Genomic DNA, 18652 nt, shown 5'->3' with positions numbered 1-18652 from the left:
CTTATGTCTTTTAGAATAAATATGGTACTCCAGCTAGGAGCCCTGAGACCACAGGTCCTCTTCCTGCAACTGAGGGGCACGAGCAGAGGGCGGGTGAGGCATGGTGCTGGTGTTGGAGCAGGGGCCGTAGCTCCATGGTTCGAACGTGAATTTATTCACCATACAAATCTCCCTGGAAGAATAGTGTGGTGTCTGCTAAGAAGTCTGTACCTAGTGAAATAAACAGTAATAATAACAAGAGTGGCTAACAGTCCACGTGGGGACTAGAATGACAACCTCAGTTCTCAAAATAAATCAGTGATGAAGGTACTACTGTCATACTTAGGCTTAAGAAGATTAAATTACCTTGCAGGTACTAAAGCTACTAAAAACTGTTCCTTTGGAATTTAGGGTATTTAAATTTTGTATTAATATTAGCATTTACAAGATAGGAGTGATTATTTAAAATTAGTGATCTTTTTATTATTGGGAGTTTTATTACTACAAGTATTACATTGTTTCTGTTGCTATATGTACTATGTTCTCTTCTGCAGGGAGAGCAAGGTTTTGAAGGCATCAAAGGAGAAACTGGCATAAAGGTAAATCTCTCCCTTTCTATGTGCACTGTAAAGATAAATTGCACTCTTAAAAATCTTTTCAAATGTGACCTTTATCAATTTCAAATAGTGTCTTTGTGTTTCATGTACGCAATTCAATACTTTTATAGAAATATCTGCAAATCTTTGCTTCAGTTAAAATAGACTTAATATTTTGGTGATTGGCACAAGTCTTTCTGAAGTTTCTTAGATGGTAGTTAGACATTTCTAGTTCAGTACCTTCCATGGATACGTAAAGGTTTCAAACGCTAAGAGTTATATTTTTATGTCACGGTGTCCTTCATCCACCACATTCAAGTCTTTGCACAAATATTCACCTGATTTATCAATACAGTTGTTTCCTGGAGGAACAAATACAAACTAGCTGTAATGGCGTGTCACATGAAAGAGACAGCACACTATAATTAGAATAATTTGAAAGTTTAGTAAAAGGATGGTCTTAAAAGTATGAGTGGGATATAAGAAAAACCACAAGGGTTTGCAATGTCCCTGGTCAGGGCACAGGGGACCTTTTCATTCCTCACACAATAAACAGATGCGGTGGCAGGAAGACCTGTCCAGGAGGCTAGGGACAGGGGCCAAGAAAAGCAGGCAGCCCAAGGCAGTCAGGCCCAAAGGGGCGCCAGGGCATAAACTCTTCCACCTGGTCCCTGCCACTGGTTGGTCCAAAGCAAGAGCCAATCAGGTGTGTACAGCCTGTAGAGCTCCGCCTCCCAGGGCCCAGGGCAGGATGGGAAAGGGGGACAGGGGACGTTGAGGTACCAGCCCTAACACAGGGCTGTCATCTCAAGACATCTGCTCATAGAACTAAGTTCTGTGTGGTTAATCTTTCATTTTAAGGTAGTATTTTGCTTCAGCAAACAATTACTGAAGTTATTTGATAGTTTAAATAGAAAACTATTTGAGCAATCACTGTTTGATGAATATTTTTATTGTCTAGTATCAAGAATAGAAATGCTTGGTCCAAAATTTCCCTGCAGATGATCATTCGAATTCTTCTGCATTCCAAAAATCTCCTTTTGTTTTAAAATAAAATAGCAACAATACCATTCCTTGTTTTATAACTGTTGTGTACATCAAACGTCATCAAATTGGAATGCCAGAGGAGGATTATATCGTTGCAAATTAGACAGTGTTGCCTGCACTTAACTTTCTTGGCAGTGATCAGTTATTTGCTTCTTCAATAAGTATTTATAGAGACAATGAGCATCTATTATAATTATAAGGCAAAGCACACGTTTTAAGCTACATAATAATTACTTTTCCTCATTGAACTGTGAGGAAGAAAAAAACCCAATAGCCATATGATAACCATGCAATTCAGGAAAATTGCATTAAATTATGACTATTTATAAAATGGGTCTCTTTTTTAAAAAAAATTCCTTAAACATTCTTGCTTTAGACAACAGTCATTGTGAGGCTGTATCTTTAAATAAATGCTGTATTTACACATGATTTACCAGTGGAACTGTACCTGTAGGAATAAGTGAGACTCATCAAGGTCATACACATTCTGGGTAATACAGTCACTGACATGCTGGAATCTTATTTTGTATATATAGTCGGTATTGTGTGAGAATTATTGTGTTTTCATAGGCCGTGAAGTATAGCAAAAACAGTTGCTGTAGTCCTCAAAGATTTCTGTTCTCTTTCCTCATATCTACTTGCTTGCATTCAAATAGCCAATTTTTGCCATACTTACGGAGAATGATTGAAAGTTGTCAAAAAGAGACATCAAACATAAAAAAGTATCAAAAGAGAATCATAATTCCAATGATGGATAGTCAGAGGTAGGATTCCTGTAATAACCCTTATGTTAAAAAATGTTATTACTTTTTGTGCAATGCTGAGTAATCCACATATCCTGACCCATAATGCATATTTTTAGAGGAGAGTTAAACTGGAGTCCACAAAGCATTCATTTTCATGCGTGACAACAGCATGAGGTTTTTGGATCACTCACAAGGTATTATTTTCTGAACAAAGCCAATCAGTCTAATTTGAATCTCAATTTCTTGTGGGAAAACTAAGTATATAACTACAGAATGACCCTCCTTTCTTAAGTCCCTCTTCTCTTTTTAAAATCTGGTAATTTTGAATGACACTAATTGCCAAATAAAGTACTAAAAAATAATATAATTCAATCCAGGGTCGTCATCTCTACCAAGGATGTATGGTTACTGATCAAAAAATGAAGAATACATCAATCTTGAAATATAAAATAGTATATGAGGATTTCTAAGTGGATAATTCTATAATCAAAAGGAGACCAAGCAGAGAGATCTGTTGCTTCTTATCCTGGCTGCAAAAGTAGCTTCAGGCCAACTTAACTCACTAGTCTAAGTTGTCTCTAGAAAGTAGATTAATGTCCCTAGTCCGAGTGCAGAGGGGCTCATTTGAAAATGCAGCCATCTCTTGATATCCATGATATGTTGGTTAAAGACTTCCCTGCAGATGCCCAAATCCCAGATGGGCATACACATAAATCCACGTACACAGCACATTATCTCTGTTTACCCTAAATTAGCTTCCTTAGTTATGTTTACATTGTGTGATCAGAGACTCTTGTCAATGATACTTTCAAATTTGAAATGATAGGGTTACTTTATGTATAAAAGAAAAGTATTATAGAAAAATAAAACTCTTGATTCGTGTGGTAATGGATAAATAAGGTGTATCACGTAATCACACCAAGGATTGATTTTTCTTGTTTAAAAAAAATCTTATGTCAGGTGCTTTTTAATTTTTAGCTAAAGTAAAATTGAAAGACTAAATGGATAAAAGCAGGTCAAATTTGAAATGTGTATTTAGGATTTCACTATTAAAGCTTTCTTGGCAATTATGCCTAATATTCACAACTAATGTAAGAATATTAAATACCATAAATATATACGGCAGTTTCCCATCATCACTTGAAAGTGCCTGTCAACATGTCGCCTTACTTCCTGTGAATTCTCTCTTGGTTCATCTTGGGGAATTTTACTGAATGACAACCGGTTACACAATTGTTTCAGTTACCCTGATAACGTGTGTAAAACTTCTATACTGTTTAGTAAGGACTTTCATTGAGCAGATGATTTGAAAATGAAGAGAACAGATGGAATAAAATAGTAACTATGGCTTCAGAAATCAGACTAATTTTTCTGTGGCCGCTGAGTATTGGTGTGGGAGTAACCATGCCAACGTTTAATTATGCGCGTCCCAGGCAGCTGGGACAGTGATGGAGTATGACAGCCAAGCCAGAGGCTTGACATTGGTCATTACAGATTGTGTGTTGAATTTTCTCAATTCTGATAGTGCTAGTGAATAACTAATTAATGTGAAATATGTTTAACCTCTGGGGTTGCATCACTCATTAGTAATTATGGAATCTCAAAAGAGAGTGTGGAATCTAGAGACACACAGCAGACAAGAGGAGAATAATTATAAAGGACCACAGTACTTCAGGAACATGAGAGTCTTTTAAAGTATTATTTTCAATCCTTGCATACTATTCCACTGTATGATACAATATTGTGTTTGACCAGTCCCTTGTTGGCAATTTTAGTCTCTCCTATGTGTGTCACAGTAAATGTTGATGCAATAATAAAAGTAGAGGCCAGGCTGGAGTTTGTTGAAGAGCGAACCACTATACATTTGACAAGGTAAAGAGACTATGCCAAAATCCTCTCCAGAACTGGCTGTGAAGGGAACAGTTGCAGCAGGGCCGGAGGGAGGGTGGGTTACTGAAGAGGAAACCTTTGATACACCCAAATCCAAAGCAGTGTTGTGGACAGGAAATAGTCTTACATAGGAACTTGCAGAGGGTTTCGACTTCCTGAGGATTGTCAGACTTAGGCCAGTAATTATTTATTTAAGAAATTCCCATTAAAATAAAAAATAAGACAAATGTGTCACCATTGTTACTTAATAATATCCTAGAGCTCCTAGCCAATGTCACTTTAATTTCTAAATTACAGCATAGCTTAAATCTACCCATGTCTCTTCATCTGCCTCAACAAAGCTGAATTATTTGTCACTTTCTAACTAACCTGTTTTTACTTCTGTTCCTCTCTTATCTATTCGCCAAATTATAGCCAGATGGATCTTTACAAAACTAATCACGTTCCAATTTTTAAAACTTGTTAGCTGCTTTTCATTATGTTAAATCCAAATCCCTACCATGTCCACAAAACCCTGCATGATCTGGCCTGCACTTGCCTCTTGGAACCCAACTCTTCATGCATGTGTGTAGAGGATTGGACCGAGAATTGGACCCAGAGAGTTTACACTGAACTATGGATCTCAGTCCATTTCTCTTAAGTTTTGTTTTGAGTCACAATCTCATTAAATTTCTCAGACTGAGCTCGAACCTGCACACTCTTGCCCCAGGCTCCTGGAGTGGGGTCTACATTCCTGCTTTCTGCTTCAGCCACACCTTCTCCTTCTGAGACTCCGACTTCCCCAAGCTCTCCTCTCCCTCAGATATGCCCAGTGCTGTCTCCAGTCCCTGAATGCTGCTGCTTTTCCCTTGACTCCCTTCTGTTGAGTTATTACATCTTGAAAGTCACTTAGCCAGATGTGGTGACATGATGCTGTAATTCAGGCTACTCAGAGGCTGATGCAGATGGATTGGAAGTATGAGGCCAGTTTGTGCAATTTCATTAAGGCATTTTCTCAAAATAAAAAATAAAAGGAGGACTGGGGATGTGGCTCAGTGGTAAGCCATGCCTGACTTTAATCTCCCACATCCTCTCCAAGTAAGTTTCCCTCATTCTTTAAGCATTATCACAATTTATAATTTTAACCTGGAGTTTTTGTTTAGTTCTCTGATTCCCTCATAAAGCAGAAGCTCCATGAGAGCTGGGTCCTAAATTGTGTATGGTTTTTAATCTCTAACACCAACACAGTGCCTAATACATAAAAGAATTCAATTAATTTATAACAACGGGGGTTGAATAGACAGGGTTAAATAAGTCTGATTTTCAGCTTTCTAAAATATTATTTTGATACACTCAGTATGAACTGATTTTTTCAAACCCTTGCTGGTGAATTTGTGATGTATAAGTACGTTTACGTGTATTTCATCTGTATGTATTTACTATTAATTTCATACGTACATCTTTAGGATTGTGTTTCAAGCAACACAATATATAAAACATTAATATATTTCATAGTATACTAAAATATGCACAGAAATTAGCATATTTCCAATTTTTTGGATTTATGAATTACATTGTCTTTTGGCAGGTACTATTTAGCTCCTTATTCTATAAAAAGTACAATTCTTTTGCTTCCATATCTGACAATAGCTTTCCAGTTTAGTGGTAGTGAGTGTTAAAAGTCACCTTCTGACTTCCATGTCATAGTTTTTAGTTATGCTTACAGTGGAATTCGGGACTGTAGTGACTTGTTTTGTCAAGGGAATCTGTCCATTTATTACTTTGTTATTTAAGGACAAATAAATATGGAAATTTGGGAGCAAACAGCAAGGGATAAGTAGAAGAGACACAGCCCCTGTGTATGCAGTAATTACGGCACCTCGATGTTTCACAGTTCCTTGCACATCAGTGTTGTATGTGCGTGGTTGTGCAGTTTGCTGACTCTTGCTTTTACTCTGACTTTCACTCCACTTCCGGTCTCTCCGCTCCAGGCCTGGGGCCATCTTTGTTTCCAGTCTTGGGTTGTGGCTCCTTGTTCCTTCGCGCTGCTGGGCCCTCCTCTCTCTACCTCCACTGCCTTCCCTTCTACTTGCTTTGCTTCTATTTCATCCATGCCTGGCTTCCCCTTCAGGTTACTTTTGTTTTCACCCTGGCAGCTTTAAAAAGGAAAGAAAAATTTTAATATAAATACATGAATTCGTGAGCAGGTCACTTCAGATCACCTTTAAGGAAAGGAGCTAATATGCAGTCCCTGCCACCACCCCCTGCATTTCTGAATGGGACTGAGTTTTAAGCTAAAGGCAACCCCCATTGTTAGTGAGAGGTTTTAGTGCATAAAAAATAATGGGTTTTTAAGTTTTGACAGAATGGATTTAAAAATCCAGCAACTGCTTAACATAATCATTAAATATTCATAATTTTTTTAGTAAATCTCTTAATATAGTTTATTAACAATCTCTTTGTTAGAACTACATTCCAGATGGCACGGAAATAATTTGATTTCACCAAATATTAGTTGACAGATGCATTATTTTTCACTTAGAAGCTGCTGGCATGAGAATCTCGCAATCAGTGTGAAAGCTGCTTGCTGTATAGGAATGGCCGGACAAGTGTGTCCTGCAGACCTGGACAGAATTCCAGTGCTGGGAAACAGAGCTGTTGGCCCAGCTGCTGTCCCCGGTGGGTGACATGCAGTGTCTGGCTGTGTGAGAACTTATCCTCTCGGCTTAGGATCCTCTGTTGCTTCTTAGTCTAGTATCGTCAAGAAACGATCCTGGTTTGGGCTTTTCCTTGCTAATCCTCACAATCCCCTATAAGCCACATAAGTAACTCTTCTCTGAGGATCTGCAGCACAGCACAGAAGGCGCCACACAGAAAACCATTAACGTTTGCTCTGTCTCTTCTACATTTTCTTTATTACTCTTCCTTTTCTGATGATCATCGGATCATTTGATCAGCAATAAAAGCAAACTCAGAAAGCACTGGTACCCTGGACAAACATTTTGTCAAATGTTATTCTAAGCACCTGCACTTGTCCAGCCCTAGAGAGTGTGGCAGTGCAGATGGCCTTGGCTGGCTCCGTGCCCAGGGCTCACTGATGGTAATTTTGCCTCCTACTTAAGATTGACTTGTGTATACAGATGAATCATGGAGTTGATATCTTGGTAAAACCACAGGGCAGGGGCATGCAGCAGCATGCAGTAAACAGACCAGACCAAGCATTCTTCCTTGAATGAGTAAGGGACCAAGGAGGTCAGCCGAAATCACTTTCATCCTTTATTCAGATTTTGACACAAGGGCCCACCAGGTTCTTAATAATGCTAATAACACAACTCTAATACCAGACAATTGGCTTAAGTTCTTTAAACTAAAATCTACTACCAGTCTTTTAATCAATTTATCCTCCTGCCACAGCTGGCAAACTTTTGGAAAATTTAAGACTGTCTCATTCTGCTGAACATTTCTGTGATGATATCTCGGACTGAGTCCGTTTTGTGCTTCTTGGTGGCCTTTATTTGTGATACAGTGTTTCGCTGTTATCGTTACTGCCATGTTCCCATTATGCAGCCTTATTTTGAGCAGTGAATGATCTAGGTAGTGTGACAAACAAGGATTTGGCAGAGCTGAGTCCTAAATGAGTTCCTAGTCCGATGGACTGTGGGGTTATTTCCAAGGCTTCCACTATAAAAGGAGAGAGTGAGAAAAGATTAGCTCTGGAAACACAAACATTAGTGCTACAGTGAGCCTCAAAGTATATAGGACCTGTACTACTGTCACATGGTTGTTTTCTTGAATCAGAAGGTAAGATTTGTACTTATCTATAATCACTTTGAGTTTTGTATTTTTAGCCTGGTTTTTCCACTTGTCAACTCTTACCTTTGACCCTGGGGTCTCTTTAGTAGTTATCTTTTTCATGTTCTTAATGGTCATGAATTTTATATGTATGAATTCTGAGTCCTCGACTAACTACTGCCGGTATTGGCTAAGAAAAGTCCTGGTTTTTGGCACTGTGGCATAACACTGGAGCACTCTTTCCTAAGCCAAACAGAAATGAAGATAGAATGGTACCCTTATTTAACCACTTATTCATTACTGCACTGAAATTTGACTCACATCTATCCAACATATCCTCAGTTAAAAGTATTACTGAATCAAACTGAAGTCATATCATTTGTATTTTTGTTTTTTGACATGAAGTTCTTTCTGAGAACCATTTTATTAATCCTTTTTCCTTAAGAGCAGCTTAACGCCATTCACCTAATAAATCCGGAATTCTGCCAAGGATCTATATTAAAAAATACTCATCATCCACTTACATATATATATATATATACACACATATATATACACACACATATATGCACATATATATATGTATGTGTGTGTGTATTAATAAGGAAACATTATTGTATCTAAGCCTTTCCTTCTGTAACATTCTCAGGGATTTATGTCAGTGTTTAATGTCATGAGCCTTAGTTATCTGTCTTTAATCGATCTCTCCTATCTCAACGACTGGTCTCAAGGGCAGTGAAGCTAGCATCAACTAAAAGGTCTGTAATTTATTTTCAAAGCTGTTTGATGTAAACTGGAACCCAATACGATACCGAATTCCTTCTAAACAAATTGTGGGTTTTTGAATACATTTATTTGTTAAATCATCCATTCATTTGACCATTTATTGCATTATACCAGACTCTGCATCTCGCAGTCGGACAACAGATTTGCAAAAGAAAGAAACCTCCTTTCATAGAGCGCTATGAAGTGTTCACTTGCAGTTTGTAGGGGATGCAGTAGGAAGGAGTAAAGGGCAGCACATGACTTCTCGCGAGAGGAGGTAAATCTGGGTAACGATTCCTCAGCGAGTCCTGAAGCATAGGTTCTCAGCAAGGGACAGGCAAGTCGAACAGTTCACCCCGAAGTACCAAGCAGACAAACTACAGCATGTTTAGGGAACCGGACAGTGTGTCAAAAGGAAAAGCAGTGAGCACAAGAGGAACGAAAAGGACCGTTAAGAAGCTGACTAAAGCACAGCTTCAGAGAGAACCCTAAGGGAGACAGAACCCTAAGGGAGAGAGAATCGCCAGGAGGTAGCACCGAGCGGGCCTCACTGAGTGCTGAGTTGTGGACAGACCTGGCCCGCTCTCCCTGGTAAAGGTGTCCCAGACCCCAACACCCAGTGGCTGCAGGAAGAATTTGCACACTTGTAAGACCATCCGAAGTCTTCAGACAGAGCAGTGGAGAGACTGGAATCCCTTTGAAAACCTCAAGCTGAAATAAGTAAACTTTGTGCTTGGTATTTACTGGGAATTTCTGATACTATTTTAATTACTATAATTTATAGAAACTGAGCATTTTGGTCTAACAGGAGAAGTTGATTTGGCCGCACGAGTTAAGGTCTTAAGGTAATTTAACCCAAATTATCTTCTCCTTGATTAAGGAGAAGAATATGAAAAACAGCCCCTTTTGTAAGTTAACAAGATGTAATATTTGATCATACAGTAAGTAGTGACTTTCTCACTCTACCTGCTAGTAGGCAGCCATGGTCGTATTTTTTAAAAAATAAAAAAAAATCCTTACTTTTTTTTAAGTGATCAAAATCCCAGCAATTTACTTAGTGCCCCGTGTTCTCCCATGATCTCGTTCCTCAATCGTCACCTGGACCCTCAGGGACTCCGTGAGTGTAACAGCCGCAGACCAGGCAGTACGTAAGTGGGTGGCAGGCCTTGCTGCCGTTCCTTTGCTCTTGAGAGGAGGAAGGAGTAGCAGGTACCCTGGCACTGCCACCGTGAGCTTCTGCTGTGTGTCCGTGGGGAGGAGACACAACAGTTGAGGGCTGTATTTATTGCCACACAGCCCCTGAGAGAGGCTGTATGTGTTTTTGCATTTTGCCTTATGCCTGTGGTTATTTTAATCATGGACTGCTCAGAAAAATTTGAATCCTTGGCCAAAAAATTTTAAGAAGATAGCAAAACACATTCCTGGATATAAGCAACTACGAAGAAACCTGAAACCAAAGAGAAAATGGAAAATAAAATTCATAGAAATCAGTGCACAAAAGAGAATATTCCAAAACCTTTAGGGACATGACATAAAACCTAAATGACAGTGAACATACAGAGCACAAGAACCAGCAAGGAGTGGCTTTTCAGCGGAGTGTTATATAGCCCGTTTTATTTTAACTGGACTACCCGAAAGAAAAGATGAGTAGTTTCCAAGAAATTTGTATAATTTTAATAACAAGCTTAATAAATATAAAACTACAACTAAATTTTATGAACATAGAAGGAATTATTTTAAATAATAGCAAATATAATTCAAATATGTGTTAATGTAAATAGTAAAAACAATTTGGGGAAAATATGAATGAGACTATGTATGAACAAAATGAAGGTGCATGAAACAAGATCTAAAGGAATATATGTATCATTTTTAAATGATAAAACTGATTGAAAATAAATACATAAATTTAATGCAATTTGAATAGCAATTCTAACTTTTTAAAATTTTTGCTTTAAAATTGGATAAAATTTTCTAGTTTCCAAAGATAGATAAATACTTGAATGTAGTAAAAAAATTTTGAGAAGAAACAATTTTTAGAGTTCCTTTGATATAACTTTCTATAAGATTAATATAACTAATATTGTATCATTTAGTATAAAGATTGGTAGAATAAAGCTAAGAATGTAGAATTGATCTCAGTTTAGTTGAATTTAATTTAACTGTTGTATTAAAATAACTATTGCATTTCAAAACTGGATGAATTACTTTACTGACGTGCGGGCACTACTGCGTAAAAATATTTTACACATAATATAAAAATTAATTCCAGATGGATGAAAGACTTGCATAAAAACCTAAACAAAGTACATATTTTACATTTGTAAAATCTAAAGACAGGGTACACCTAACTAATATTTGAAACCCAGGGACTATAAAGTAAGAGATAAGATGTATTATACATATAAAATTAAAGATTTCAGTGGTAAAGGACAATGACCAAAATTAATTAGAAAATTATAATTGTGTATTTATAACTAAGAGGCAGCCAATTAACATTTGCACTTTTCAGAGTTTTTAAAAATTGATGAAAAAGACAATTTTTATTGGGCAAAATGTATGCACAAGCAGTTCACTGACAAACTCAAAATATTAACAAACAAAAGCTTCTGATTGCTAGTAGTCAGTGATTTATAATTTAATGCAATTATAAGATAGGACTTTACACCTGGCACCCGGGCACCTGTTACTGGGTGTGATTTGAGCACAAAAGGCCTTCACACGCATTGCAGGTGGTGTGTGTAGAGCTGCTGTCAGTTTTGGAAAGCAATTTGGCAGTATTTATTAGAAAATAAAAATACATGATCTTTTTAAGTAGCAATCACTTTCTTTAGAATTTAATCTATATTAGGTATATCACATATTTGTGTGATTTTTGTTGAGTGGAAAGCTTTAATACTGTTCCTAACATAAATTCAGTTAAATGCAACTGTACCAAAGTTCCAGGAACAGTGTTTCTACAGAGTTGACACAGGGCCGTCAGTCATAACACAGATATTAACTGTCAGGTGTACAAAAACAAACCACGCAGACATACTGGTGTGGAAGGTGAGAGTATTTATTGCAACGTGACTTGCAGTAGCATAAAACTGGAAACAGACTGAATGTCATTACTGGAATACATGAATAAATTGTGGTATTTCCGTATCATGGAGTGTTATGGATCTAGTTATGCGTCTAGTTATGGACTGAATAAATTTGGATCATACTGAGTAATCCAAATTGATCTTTGGAAGATAATGTTTAGGGAAGAAATAAAAATACAAACATAGAATATAAAGTTTAAAACAATAATCTATATTGTGCACATATCTAGTTATGATCATATGAGTTTAGAGAAAAAATTGTGAGGATATATATGAGATTGCAAATATCTGACATCCAGAGAAGGTGTAAAAAATGAAGACAAAAGCATGTAACTTATTGTTATATTTCTAAACTATACATACTTTAAGAAATATTTTACAAATTCTTATAAATTTTAGTCACAAAATATATGTATAAATATACATACCATATATATTACAATCAGATTCATATATTACGTATTCTCTAGTACAAATACAAATATTTCACGAGAAAACATTTTAAAATCTGTACTAGCATATGTTTAGGCTTTTATATCAAGTGACATGTATGTTTGATGTAATGTTTCATTTTATTCTATTTAAGGCTCTGGGGATCAATCCCAGGGCCTCACACATGCTGGGTGAATGCTGTACTGCTGAGCTAAGCTTTACCCCTGCCCTAGGTAATTTTTAGCTAAAAACTAAAGTAAATAAATCAGTGATAGAAAAAGCAGCTATGTATCTGTTACAATAATCCATAAATGAAGTTGAATTGGGACTGTGACATCAGTAATTGCAGGATCATTGTCAGCATAGCAATGGACATGAGTTCAAGGTGAGACAAAACTGTAGTCAACTAATAAGGCTACCAATATAGTGGCTTAGGTAATATTGATTAAATGGGGATCAAAGCAGCAAGCATACATGGACCAAACAAGGATTTTCTAGGAAGGACCAGGCTCCGGAGGTTTTGGTGCCCACCCCAGGGGCCTGATGCCTATTTAGATATCACTGCCGTTCATCCCTAGAAGTATATAAGGGTAGTAGTTCTTGAATCTTGGTCTTCAGCCAACATGCCTCCTGCCAGTGTCTTCTCTGCTGAGGGCCCAGCTCTGCCTAACTGCCTGACAATGTTTTTAACTAGTTTAGCCATCTACAATAGTACTACCGAGGCCCTGGACATCTGCTATAGTACTAAATGAAGGAGTTGTAGTGTATATCCTTGTTTTTTCTAAATTCAGGGCAAATAATTTAATATTTAATTTTCAAATATACTGTAGGCTTGTTTGTTGAAAGCCTTTATCAGTATAAAGATATTGAAAATAAAATTTTCTTGAGTTTTTCTTGAAAGTCTAATCAGATAATGAATTTCAAGAATGTTTTGTTCCAATGAGACGGTAACATAATTTTCTTTTGTTTCTGTTAATCTGGTGTATCATAGGGTTTGATTTTCAAATATTAAACCAACACTGGATTCATAGAATAAAATCCATTTATTTAGTAGGTATCATGGAATTAATGTGGCAAAATATATTTAGAATTTTTGCATCCATGTTTATGAAAAGCTTGAAAATCCCTTTCTTTGAATTTCCCTATCAGATTTTGGTAGTAAAGTTACACTGGGCTCCTGAGATGATTTGTATTAGTTTTATAGTAGGCATAATGGCTTTAATTATTTTAATTGCCTTGCTTGGAGTCCTCCTGAAAATCTTGAACTTGTTGCTCTGGTAGTTATATTTATGACTAGAACTATGTAAAATCTAGAGTTCTCTATTTTTCCAGTCAAAATCTATTGACCTCCTTCTCATAAGTGGCAGAGTTAATATTTTTCCACTTCTTCCATTCTTATTACTGTCAGACTTTAATAATTATTATTCTTAGTTTTACCTTCACATTACTAGCATGCTTATCTCTGTTACTTAATTTGATTTTAAAGCCAATTTAAATTATTTAAAAAGCTAATCTTTTAATACCTCATTATAAATGGTAAAAGACTTATTATACCCACATTGCCGATCTCTTCTCTCCCTTCTCCTCCACTCCTAGTTTTTGGTAGATGTGTAATTTCAACATTTCTGAGCATTTCTAATATTTAATTTTGTTCTTTAACTACAACCACCCATTTTACTTTCCATTCTAGTCCTATAGTTAAATGGAGTCTGTATTCATTTTCGAAATTTGCCTACTGTTTCTGTTTTATTCTTTCAGGAAGCTGGTGTTTGCCTTTTAGTAATTTTCTTCACAAAAATTTTTTTAAAAGTGTATATGAGGGGTATGTGGAGGTTCTCTAAATCTTGCTTTGGCTTTATACTTTAATGACAGTTTAGTTCAATTTCTTGGGACATTATTTGTTTCCCTGGGGAGTTCCATCCATTGGTCCACTATCACTGAGGGTCACTATGCAGTTTACCTGACACCAGCCAGCCTAAAATTATAGGGAAGGGATAACTTTTCTTAATTAAAAAAAAAAGAGCTAATGTAAATATAATAATCAAATATGTGATTTACAGGCTGCATTTAAGAGCTGCTGGAATTTGGGGGAGATGCTGTCTTAAAATTAAAACTACTGTTTTACACCTTGGGTCAGAACATAAAGTATGTTTTTTTAGGGCAAGAATTATTTCCATGAGCATTTTGAGACCTGAAACTTTGATGATATAAGGCTAAAAGTTACATTCAACCCAAGGTTTTGTAGTATGGTGCTGTTTTGAAACCCTTAACTGCATAATTCCACGTACTTAAGTAGCCAGAGTTGGAGACCCCAGTAGATGGAAAATCAGAGGCACACACAGAGGCAGCATCGTTATGTTTTTAACTTAATCATGCTACTCAGAGGTCCATGATTTGATGGTAAACTCAGCCCTATTGGAAAAAAGAAACAAAACATGAGAGATGACCTGAGTTTTTTCATGTAGGTCTGGCAAAAAGTAGCTTAAGCAGAAAAATAGAACCCCTAAAAAATGAATATGGAGCATGGAAACTAGAGACAGTGATAAGAGTAAATGACTTTGTGAATAGCTGGGTATCGATGCAAGTAGGATACAGGGACCTAAATCCCCTTCACCCCTTACTGAGTATTTTCAAATGTTCTTTAAATTTTTATTTCTTTGTCCATTAAATCATGGAAATTTTCCTTACTTCAGAAACTTCCCTCAAAAAGTCTCTCCTGAGAGTCTTTGAAATGTTTAGATGACTTAAAATGCCTATTATTAATTTTACTGAGTTAATAGCCATTATGGTCTAGCAGTGTGTGTAATATTTATCCGGGGACATCTTAAAATTCGTATTATCATAAAATGCATATTTAAGGACTTTCCACCCACATAAATTGAACTTAATAGATTACTGCAACTCCAATAGGCCCTTAGGGCTTTGGCAAACACAGCCCAGAGCTTTGGTAAAGTACATTTCCTTCATACCATCTTATACTTAGGGAGTGTGCTCTAGTTACCTAGGGCTGGACTGTGTTTGTCTTGCTTAGTTATGAAAAATAGAAAAATGAATTTTTCCAGTAAGTCAAAAAGTACAGTTTACAGTTAATTACATCACTTTTAGCTTTAACTAACCTACATAGAAGTGTCAGCAATAATAGCTGTCAATAAAAGCATTTAACGACTTACAGATTACTGTGTATTAAAAATCTTTCATGTGTCAGAAATGTGAGAGAGTGTATGCTTCCGTTTAAACTAAGGTCACTGCTAATTATTAGTGGCTATACTTTAACGAGGAGCATCAGACATAAATCATATCCAGTGTTTTCCATAACATAATCTGCAGACCACCTAATCAGGCTCTCCTGGATGTTAAAATTGCTGTTTCTGAGTTTTGCGCATGCCTTGGCTTGGAAGTCTGGGCACATCCCTCAAGAATTTGTTTTGTAATCAGTGCCCTCGGAGATCCCTGACCAAGAAAAGTTTGGGAGCAGTGGCCGTTTGTATCTAGAAATGTACTGGATATTCACATAATTTAGTAAAGGTCTCAAGTCCTATCTAGAAGGAACTCTGCTCCTAGTACAATTTGGCTGCAAAGTATAGAATACAGCTCCTTAGACATTGTTCCAGGAATGCTTATCTGTTTTAAAACTGGTCTTGATCGCCACTACCCATTTTGGACTCCACTCTGCTGCTCCAACAACTTCCACTAGAAATCCTCTTCACTGCTAACACAGTGGCATTTACAAAAAGCCATTTGGATGGCTCAGAAGCAGAAAGCATCACCTCTGAGCTGTCCGGCTGCATCTTGAGTAATTATAACTGACTACTATGGTGCACCACCAGCTCCCCCAGCACAGAACACAGCAAGCAAAAAAAATCTCTCCTGTTCTTGTATTCTGTAGTCTTCCTTAAAAAAAAAACAAAATGGAACCGTGTTAACCAATAACCCACTCTCTACATTTGTCTCTTCTATGTTCTCCGAAACAGTAACCATTTGATTCCATGAAAACTGCCTTTTTCTGTAACCTAAACGCCAGGCTACATGGGAAGAGAGCTCTTCAGCTGCTACTGGAAGCTTCAGTTGCAATGTTGGAAATGAATTTAAAGGGAATCTCACACTAGAGGCTTCAAGTCCTTTAAAGAATTACCCGATTGCTAGTTTCACAAACCGTGGTGTTTAGGACACATAGACTCACTTGGAGGTCCTTATGTGCTTGCAACTGTTTTCCAAAAGTTAATGACACAAACATCACCATTTGCTTCTGGCGCCTGTATTCACTGGCTTCTAAGACTGATCTCACGGTGCCTCCCAGCCGTGCTTAACTGCTCTGTGGGTTGGTTCTTGATTGTTGGTAAGGAATCCCAGCTGTGCTTGCTCAGGAGCCCGCTGACTTTCTTCTCCTCCTCTAGAGAACCCCTACCGGAATGGAGCTGTTAATACCATAAAAGTGCCCTGAAAAATCTACTCAAGTTGTGATTTTTCACAACCTGAGGTGCAGTAAATGGAAAATGTGAAAAGTTTGAAATGAAGCACAGACGTGTAATTCAACATGGAAGGAATAAACTCAGTATGTAAAAAAGACAATCATTTGGATACTAAAAGCTTTAAATTAAATAATCTAACTTAAATAGGTTGTAGAAAAGATGCACAAAAAGGTTTGTCACTAGCTCGGTTGTAAGAAGCAGATCTTTATTTTAGTTTTTTTTGTATTTTTTAAATCTAAAATTATGTCAGTATACAAATGCATCATTTTTTTCCATGTGCTTTTTTCATTCCTGTAGTTCACTCTCAGATAACTGCACTAATACCACACTGATCGACTATACCCAAGGAAGGGAAAAACTTGTTATTTCCTCCATTTCTCATATTGGCCAGACTTGAGTCAAAGTGCAGCAGTGAATCATGACCCCGATACTATTCAAGTAACAAAGGCCAGAAGATCTGACAACTGTCTAAAATATAATTTATGTGTGAATTGTCTCTAAGGGATCATCTGATCTGCGCTGTGAGTTTGCTTTTGAGGTGTGGCTTCCCCTTTAGTTAGCTCCCAGATGAGACAGTAAGAAACAAAACCGTCCTCACTGTCCTGATAAATGCTGACCTGGGATTGTTTGGGAGACGCACACATTGTTTATGCACAAACTCCTAGTATATCTTCCACCTCTTCAGGATTCTGCCAAGAAAGTTCAGTGAGTTCTGAGCTGGGTGCTTAGGGGAAGGGAAAAGAAAGAGAAAACAGCATGTGTGGATGGAAGAACCCATAAGACTGTCGGACATTCCAAACAAACTGCCTCCTTTTTCTCCCTGGGTAGTCTCAACTTGACTCCCCAGCTCCACCATCATCTCTCAGGAGCAAGCTTCCTAAATTTGTTTCCCAAACCTGGGCTCACGCCCCCAGATTGGTCCCCTTTACCAAGCCACCTGTCAGGCACACCCTCCTGAGTGTTCTCTTTGCCCTATCCATTGCTGCTATGTGTCCCTAACGAAACCTTCCCATATCTGCCTCTCCTCCTCTTTTGCTGATTTCTATTTGTGCTGACAATATAACCGTCCTCCCGGGCTTAGGCCAGACCCAAAACTGTAATTATTTGTTAATTCTTGTTTCTCTTAACTCTCTTTATTTCATCTGATTTCCACAACTGCCTTCGTTGCTATTCCCATGCCATTTCCCTTGACTTGCCTTTCGTTGTCTTCAGTTGGAGTCACCTCTTCATGCATTATCTGCTTCTCTAATTTCTCCCACTAATTTATTCTATAGGTTTAGCTCCAAAGGGCTCAATGCCAAGATTTTTCTCTCAAAGGCAGAGCTCCCCAGTGGCTACAGAGAGATGGCCAGATGCCCCCAGCCTGCATTCCATTATCATCCACAACTGGACTTGACCTGTCCTCCCAATGTTTTCTCACTGGTTTTTCTCTTGCTCAGAATCCCATATTTTACCCAAAGTTACCCAGTAACTTTCTGTCCCTTATATGTGTCTTTACTTTTTCTTAGCTTTCCTTTATTCTTGAATAGACTGCTTCCTTTATTTTTATCTCAATCTTACCTAGAATATGGGAATTTAGTCAATAATTAGCTACAAAATTAGATACAAAGTTTGAGATTTAATTGCTAGAACAGAACTGGCTAAGTTCCTACCCTGGCTCTGCCTCTTACAATGTCCCAACACTTTACCCTTCTCTATTTAGTTTCTCACCTAAGGATAAACTGCAGATTGCTGTGGTGGGGTACGTGAGCTAAGGCTCTTAGAATAGTATCTCGTGGACATAAGGTAGAAACGCTATGCACAAGGCTGTCTTCATTTCTAGGTCTTTAGTAAGTAAAGTCTTACACAGATATCAAAAAGTTTATATATAT

General features: G+C 37.4%; 1 protein-coding gene across 2 annotated transcripts in view; it reads left to right on the top strand.

Moving 5' to 3' along the window:
- Positions 1-18652, top strand: part of Col19a1 (collagen type XIX alpha 1 chain) — a 296825-nt gene that overhangs the window by 85937 nt on the left and 192236 nt on the right. For both annotated transcript variants that reach the window (XM_033756533.1, XM_033756532.1), the window contains exon 12: positions 534-578. In XM_033756533.1, coding sequence (XP_033612424.1) covers positions 534-578 — 45 coding nt within the window. The remainder of the gene's footprint in view (positions 1-533; positions 579-18652) is intronic.

The sequence above is a fragment of the Fukomys damarensis genome, unplaced genomic scaffold (genome assembly GCF_012274545.1).
Source record: "Fukomys damarensis isolate Sample0158 unplaced genomic scaffold, DMR_v1.0_HiC HiC_scaffold_27, whole genome shotgun sequence".
NCBI lineage: Eukaryota > Metazoa > Chordata > Mammalia > Rodentia > Bathyergidae > Fukomys > Fukomys damarensis.
The sequence above is the reverse complement of the archived record's forward strand: the minus strand, read 5'-3'. Positions and strand labels throughout refer to the sequence as shown.